The 6,818-nt window shown below is 45.7% G+C and overlaps 5 protein-coding genes across 5 annotated transcripts; all 5 read right to left on the bottom strand.

Moving 5' to 3' along the window:
• Window positions 1-5: 5 nt before the first annotated feature.
• Window positions 6-1,010, bottom strand: LOC6590348 (lysozyme). The gene is made up of 3 exons (XM_002016381.2): window positions 929-1,010; window positions 410-586; window positions 6-353 (listed from the first exon to the last, which is right to left on the bottom strand). Exons 1-3 carry the CDS (start codon window positions 1,005-1,007, stop codon window positions 82-84), a joined length of 528 nt encoding a protein of 175 aa, XP_002016417.2. The 5' UTR covers window positions 1,008-1,010; the 3' UTR covers window positions 6-81.
• Window positions 1,011-1,218: 208 nt separating this feature from the next.
• LOC6590658 (lysozyme) lies at window positions 1,219-1,813 on the bottom strand. Its single transcript, XM_002016380.2, has 2 exons — window positions 1,543-1,813; window positions 1,219-1,473 (listed from the first exon to the last, which is right to left on the bottom strand). The coding sequence occupies exons 1-2, from the start codon at window positions 1,775-1,777 to the stop codon at window positions 1,238-1,240; spliced, it is 471 nt and encodes a 156-aa protein (XP_002016416.1). The 5' UTR covers window positions 1,778-1,813; the 3' UTR covers window positions 1,219-1,237.
• A 127-nt stretch (window positions 1,814-1,940) lies between these two features.
• LOC6590657 (lysozyme) lies at window positions 1,941-2,619 on the bottom strand. Its single transcript, XM_002016379.2, has 2 exons — window positions 2,487-2,619; window positions 1,941-2,433 (listed from the first exon to the last, which is right to left on the bottom strand). The coding sequence occupies exons 1-2, from the start codon at window positions 2,554-2,556 to the stop codon at window positions 2,018-2,020; spliced, it is 486 nt and encodes a 161-aa protein (XP_002016415.1). The 5' UTR covers window positions 2,557-2,619; the 3' UTR covers window positions 1,941-2,017.
• A 408-nt stretch (window positions 2,620-3,027) lies between these two features.
• On the bottom strand, window positions 3,028-5,452 carry LOC6590656 (lysozyme). Its single transcript, XM_002016378.2, has 3 exons — window positions 5,172-5,452; window positions 3,466-3,636; window positions 3,028-3,402 (listed from the first exon to the last, which is right to left on the bottom strand). The coding sequence occupies exons 1-3, from the start codon at window positions 5,251-5,253 to the stop codon at window positions 3,170-3,172; spliced, it is 486 nt and encodes a 161-aa protein (XP_002016414.1). The 5' UTR covers window positions 5,254-5,452; the 3' UTR covers window positions 3,028-3,169.
• Window positions 5,453-5,541: 89 nt separating this feature from the next.
• Window positions 5,542-6,417, bottom strand: LOC6590655 (probable elongation factor 1-beta). Its single transcript, XM_002016377.2, has 2 exons — window positions 6,296-6,417; window positions 5,542-6,187 (listed from the first exon to the last, which is right to left on the bottom strand). The coding sequence occupies exons 1-2, from the start codon at window positions 6,373-6,375 to the stop codon at window positions 5,596-5,598; spliced, it is 672 nt and encodes a 223-aa protein (XP_002016413.1). The 5' UTR covers window positions 6,376-6,417; the 3' UTR covers window positions 5,542-5,595.
• Window positions 6,418-6,818: the final 401 nt, after the last annotated feature.

The raw sequence follows: 6,818 nt of genomic DNA, 5'->3' as shown, positions 1-6,818 counted from the left end.
CAATGTTTCGATGTATGTATGTATATGTATTAAAAGATTGTTTAAAAAACAGTAAAACGATTCAACCCAATAAAGAATCAATTATGTTGAGGACTGGTCCTTGATTTTCACTTGGTTCGGGGTCTGGTCCGCGTTCTGGGCCTGTCTCTCCTTGCCCTTAAGACAGCTGTTGAATACCTTGGCGAATATGTAGGGTAGCTCGCCGCGGCACTTCAGATTTCCCAGCTTGTGCAAGGCTCCAAAGTCCAGGCAATCGATGTGATCATCGCCATTGCAGTCCTGCCCGTGCTTGTACATATAGCTCTGGATCGTATTCGCCGCACAGAGGGGCTGATTGACACAATTGATGAAGGCTAAAAGAGGATGAAGCACATTAGTCGTCGGCTTGGGGGAAAGCTGGAGTACTTACCTCGCTTGGACAGCGGAGTCTCGTTGGGCAGCGTTAGTTTTCCTCCCTCCACCCAATATCCCTCGGTTATCCGAAAGATGCCACATGCCCCGTTCACACAGATCGCTGTGTCATTGCAACCGCTCATCGTCTCGCAGAGGCACTCCAGGCAGTCTTCCGTGACGGGTTTGTTTTCCACTGAATGCGAGAGATCGAAAGCCAAAGGCAGCGATGGAAATTGGCGGATGTAAGTCTGTGCATACTTGGTATATATACTATTCTAATGAACTGATCCGGTTTCAGTTTACAATGGATTACCATAATTGTATAGCACTCTCCCATACATACTCGTAGTGTGCCACAAATAATTGTTTTTACGCGCGGTATTCGCAGAATGCCAGGGTATATTCGACTATTTTCTAGTTTCCGTGTCTACACCTCTGTCTGTATCTGGTCAGACGAAGATTGTAATGTACTACAACGTTCCGGCTTGTTTCTAAAGCGGCACAGTGGGGCAAGTGGTACGATGAGTGCACTTACCTGCATGGCCGGGAACACTGTCCAGCCGTAGCCACAACAGCAGCCACAAACTGGTGAGTAATTTGAGACTGGCTAACATAGTATCTCAAACTAAACTCCGATGGATTTTTAGACGAGAACCTGACCTGACGTCGCCGTGTTTACTGCACAACTGATCTACGCTGATCAACCGATCTGTTGTCTATTAATCGAGAGGCTGGCTATTTGCAATGCAATTTTCTGACACAAATTTCGCGGACTCCTCCTCATAAATTAAATACTAAATACTAGAAGCTAGAAACTAGATATTATTGGTTTCCCAGCCGCGGATTATGTGGACGACTGTCGCTGCTGTTCCCGCTGCGCCCTTCTCAGGCACCGCTTGAAGGTGTTCTCGTAGTTGTAGGGCATGTCGGCTTTGCAGTTGAATGGACCCATGTAATGGATCGCGCCATAGTCGTAGCAGTCCTCCTGCTGATCGTCATTGCAGTCCTGTCCGTACTTCACCATGTAGTTCTGGAGAGTGTCCGCCCCACAGTGCGGATCGTTGGCGCAGTTGGTAAACGCTGTAGCGGTAAATCATGGATGATGAGATCCCCTCCCTCCCAATGGCGAATGTGCTGTGGTTAACTCACCGCTGTCCGTTACGGCTGTGTCACCCGGCACTGTCAGTCGTCCCGCATCGACCCACTGATCCCAGGTGATCCTGAAGATGCCGCAGGCACCGTTCACGCACACAGCCGTGGCATTGCAGCCGCTCAATGCCTCGCACATGCAAGTCAGACAGGTCTCCGTGATCGGTTTCGGGCTCTCCGCCTGAACCAAGCCCAGAGCCAAAAGAATTATCAGCGTGTATTTATTTGTGGACATGGTAAGCCGAATATTCACTACCGATTCAATGCGTTGCTCGACCATTCAGTCACTGAACGCTCGCAGCACTGACTATAGATTTATATTGGCCTGCCGAGCCGAGAACCAGTTCAATATATACTAGTCAATGGGGTCGTTGTAATGGGTGTGGAATAGGAAGTGATTTAGTCTGCTCTGATCCGTAGGGGAGATTCCCCGCGATATTTATTTGATGCATAACAAACTCTGTGTTCCGGAAGATCACTCGAGACCCTGATCTTCATAGTTCTCGATGCACTCATCGAAGACGCTCTGGTAATTGTATGGCAAATCCGCCTGACAGCCGTAGGCCCCCAGCTTGTGGATCCTCGCATAGTCATGGCAATCCATCTCGCCATCGTCATTGCAGTCCTGATTGAATTTCTTCATGTAGTTCTGAACCAGATTGGCGGCGCAATGCGGATCGTTGGCGCAGTTGATGAAGGCCCGCTCCGATTCGGGATGCTCCCCGTCGATGGTCAATTTGCCGGCGTCCACCCAGTAGGCCCAGGTGATGCGAAAAATGCCGCATGTGCCCTTCTCCGGGCTGGTGCAGATCCTTGTGGCATTGCAGCCGCTGATGGCCTCACAGATGCACGTCAGGCACAACTCCGTAACGGGTTTGTCGATCACGTGACCTAAATAGCAGTTGTTAGACCATATAAATATATGGGTTTGGTTTAGGACTAACCTTGACTCTGGACCAACGAAGGCGACACCGCCAACAGCAAGCATAGCATATATTCCACCTCAAAACTCATTCTAATGCTCTTAATGCTCTTCAACTTGGTTCAAACAGTTCCGCACCTAAATCGCAAATGGTGCCAGCAAATCCAACAGCCAGCTCTCAAGTCTCCCGGGTCTCTCCCCACCAGTACCGGTTTCTAAGGCGCATCCAAACGAATCTCTGCCAACAACAGCCATCGCTAAAACTAACTAATGCGGGAATTACCAATTACCTGCTACCAATCGAATGATCGGTAGTAGATGCGAGTGATTGGAAAGAAATACCCTGAACCGACCGGATATACATATTTCTTGACCATTCCGGAGAGCTGCTACTCTACGGGCATGTAGTAACCACAAGTAACTACATGTCGTGACAGAGACACCTGCCGACGAATTCGTGCGAATGTAAAAACTTCCATTTATTTCCGCTGAATGTCGCCAGTGTTGTCAACGGTAATTTAAAACTGATTTCATTATAAAAATATCTCGCAATAAAAGCTAAATTTCGTGTTGCTTTACCATTATAGTTTTAATATCAATCTCAATCTCACAATCTAGCTCCAATTCAAATGCATTGCCATAAATTAGTATTTTAAATATTAGTTATCGTTAATTATTTGATGCGTATGTTCCCTACTCTTGCGCTCAAGGTCCAGAGCGAACGTCCAATTGCTGGAACGAGTTCAGGCAGCTCTGTAGGCTGGTTTGGTACTGATAAGCCAGCTCCCCACCGCAGCCATAGCCCCCCAACTTGTGAATAGCAGCGTAGTCGTAACAGTCGATGCCCCCATCTTTGTTGCAGTCCTGCCCAAACTTGGTCATGTAGTTCTGGATGGTGTTGGCCGCGCAGTAGGGATCGTTCACGCAGTTGGCATAGGCTGAAAAGGAGTTTAAGCAAGTTAAGAAGAAGAACGATGGCGAAGTGCGGCAAACAGGCTTACCATCTTCAGACTGGGGGCTCTCGTTTCCCAAGGTCAGCTTGCCTCCATCCGACCAGTAGGCCCAGGTGATGCGAAACAGGCCGCAGACGCCGCCGCCGCAGAATCGTGTCTGATTGCATCCGCTGATGGCCTCGCAAATGCAGCCGAGACACACATCCGTCACCGGCTTATCTGTTTTGGGGGCAGAGGGCAGGCGAATTAGTTTGAGATCAGGCACGCGATTAGAAACGAGAACCACGTAAACAGAGTAAACAAAATAAAACTCGAATTAACATTTTTACCCACCCATGTCATCGCTTTATTCAGGGCGTTCCGTAATGTGCGAGTCTTGAGAATGATTTCGAACCAAGATCGTTCGAATTTCAAACTCATAAAATTTCGAAAATATATAAACGCATTTATAATACGACAATATTGTATTATTATAAGAACGTGAAAAAACAATTCCGATGGTTGTACGCCCATGAACCTCAGACAAAGCTCCATCGTATCTGCTCCGCCAGTTTCAGCCTCCGACTCTCTGCCGAACTAGTTTTGCAACTTTCAATGGCAACATTGAGTTGAGGCATCTCTATGCCAGCCCCCCGTAGGCGAAGATGAGTCAATATTTTCAGTGTTATCAAGAACTGTTGTTCTTGTAATTTAATTATTTATTTTTCCACGAACAGCGGGAATTTGAAAAGCGGAGGAGGTTGTCAGCATGCGCCAAATTCTCTGTGAGAACACCCTATCAATCATCTTTATTCACCCACGTAATCTCTTCTATGAGTTCACTGAACTATGCAATACATACATATGTAGTCTTGAAAGTCGGAGAAATCGGGTCAAGATTTTAAAATAGACTCCAGAAATTTAAATTGCTTGCATAATTTTACTTTTCTTATTGCTGAGATTTGATTTACTCGGGACTAGTATAGAAAAATTGGGAATTTCCAGGCACTAGAGATAACACACACTCAGGCAAAGATAATGCGAATTGTTTGCTCACAAATAAACGTCATTTAAGCGGAAGGGAATGTATTGTCACATCACGAAGGTGGGATTTTTCAGGTTATTCCGAGCTAAACAATTATTTTCGAAATTCAATTAATTTGTACATCCTTTTTCATGGAGAGTCCACAGTTTAAATTGTTTTATCTCTAATATAATCAGCTACTTATGCAACTAATTATTTAATCGAATACATATCCTATGAGCTCACCCTGGAATAATTGTGCAATACACGATGCAGGTGATTGATAGCTAATATTACTACAAGACATTTTTCAAGCGAATTAATTTCCGTCTAATGTAAGGGGGGCTACACAAATCGGAAGCGATTTCAATGGCAATGCCGTGTTATTGAAACCACCGCAGTCAATGGCCCGGCTCGTTCCTAATGATAGATGCGCCAGTCTCGCATACGTATTCGATACCCGCAGTATTTAGTTGGATGCAAATACGAACAGACTTGTTGGGCAAATGCATATAGAGCTGAGAAATCCCTCTAAGAACGAAACATGTCTTCGCACAGAACAAAAGACACAAATATTTATACAATTGCTAATTAATGTTAATGAAATGCACGAATCCCGCACCCGAGACGAGCAGGTATTCCAAAGCAAAACTCCACTAAATGGGTAACAAAACCGAACCAAAAACAATAACCAGAATATAAGCTAATCTCTCAATATGATACAATTCCGGCTTAAATATATTTGACTCACCCTGCGCCTGAATAAGAGCAACCAGTCCCAGGCACAATAAAGCACCAAACACCAAAGTGCAGCACAATTTGTTGGCAGCCATTATTAGCAGTTTTTATTGTCCGAAAAAGATTTGTTTAAACCGGATAGCACAATAAAGTGTATCTCTGTGATTTTATTTTAGCAACCGAACGAACGCTTTCGCGCTTAACGGACAAGTGAGCTTGCAGCGGGCCGTGCTACACAGTTTTGTTGAGCAAAAGCTTACTGAAAGCTTCCGAACGAAAGACTCCCGCTGAGAACTGGGCAGAGAGAACTGCTCATCAGAAAGAGAGACACACAGATACTATGGTAAATGTTTGTGAATACACTATTTAAGAGAGTTTATAAATTTGTAGTTGCTTCGCCTTTGCTTGGATTTATTCAAAATAGTAAGAATCTCAGTTTAGATCTTGTTGAAGGCAGCAATATCGACGGACTGCACAAAGTCCTCGAACTCCTCAATCTTCTCCTGCAGAAGATCGATGGACACCTTCTCGTCCTCAATGACGCACATGATCTGCAGCTTTTGGATGCCATAGCCGACTGGCACCAATTTGGATGCGCCCCACAGCAGACCGTCCATTTCGATGGTGCGGACATTATTCTCCATCTCCTTCATGTCGGTCTCATCATCCCATGGCTTGACATCGAGCAGCACCGACGACTTGGCAATAAGGGCGGGTTTCTTCGATTTCTTGGCGGTATAGGCAGCAACACGCTCCTGCTTGATGCGCTCGGCCTCAGCGTCGTCCTCCTCGTCGTCGGAGCCGAATAGATCGACATCGTCATCGTCGTCAGCAGCTGGCTTGGCCGGAGCAGCCACTGTGGGTTTGCCACCAGCCAACTGAGGCAGGGGAGCGCCTGTCCAAGCGGAGCGCTCTCCGGCCTCGAAGGAGGCAATGTGGCGGTACCAACGTGCAACGTGGGCGTAGTCTCCAGCTGGAGCCTTACCCAGGGCATCGAACACAGACAAATCGGCCTTGCTGGGTGTGTATCTGTGGCGGAAAATAAATTACATGAGCGTCAAAGTGAGCAAAAAGAAATCGCCGACGTGTGCGGTTCTCACATAACCTCACTTCCTGACGCCGCGTGCTAATGCTTACCCGCTGATGTAGCTGCTGTTGGCCAGGAAGTTGTTCAACTCCTTTAGTCCCTGTGGGGTCTTTACATCACCGAAAGCCATTTTAGTTTATTTCTTAATCTGAATTCGCGTTTAAAAAAATCAATGCCCGCGTGCACGTACCGACGAAAAAGGAAAGAGTGTGACCGCGGATTTTTCCATAAAATGTACGGTCGCACAAAAAAAAACTTAGCCCACTTAACCCCCTCTATTTAAACAGGTGAACAAGTTTAGTTGAATTTTCGATGAAATATTTAAATACCCCCTTGGTCTACAATGGGTTAATCGTGCTCCGTCAAGAATTGAAAACCATATTCTTCGATTTTGACATTCGATTTTATATTACCAGCTAGCTCGGACTTCCATACCTGAACACATAATTATATCCGATTGATTCATTTATTTTCTATAAGACTAGCTAATTTTAAAGACTCCCAATTATTGATTGTTTGTAAGTGAGTGATTTATCGTATTTATCCCAGCAATTCGAATTGAAACAACAATGT

Source organism: Drosophila persimilis, unplaced genomic scaffold, assembly GCF_003286085.1.
Source record: "Drosophila persimilis strain 14011-0111.01,24,50 unplaced genomic scaffold, DperRS2 tig00000002-arrow-pilon, whole genome shotgun sequence".
NCBI classification, from domain to species: domain Eukaryota; kingdom Metazoa; phylum Arthropoda; class Insecta; order Diptera; family Drosophilidae; genus Drosophila; species Drosophila persimilis.
Note: the sequence above shows the minus strand (reverse complement) of the source record. Positions and strands in the feature narration are given on the sequence as shown.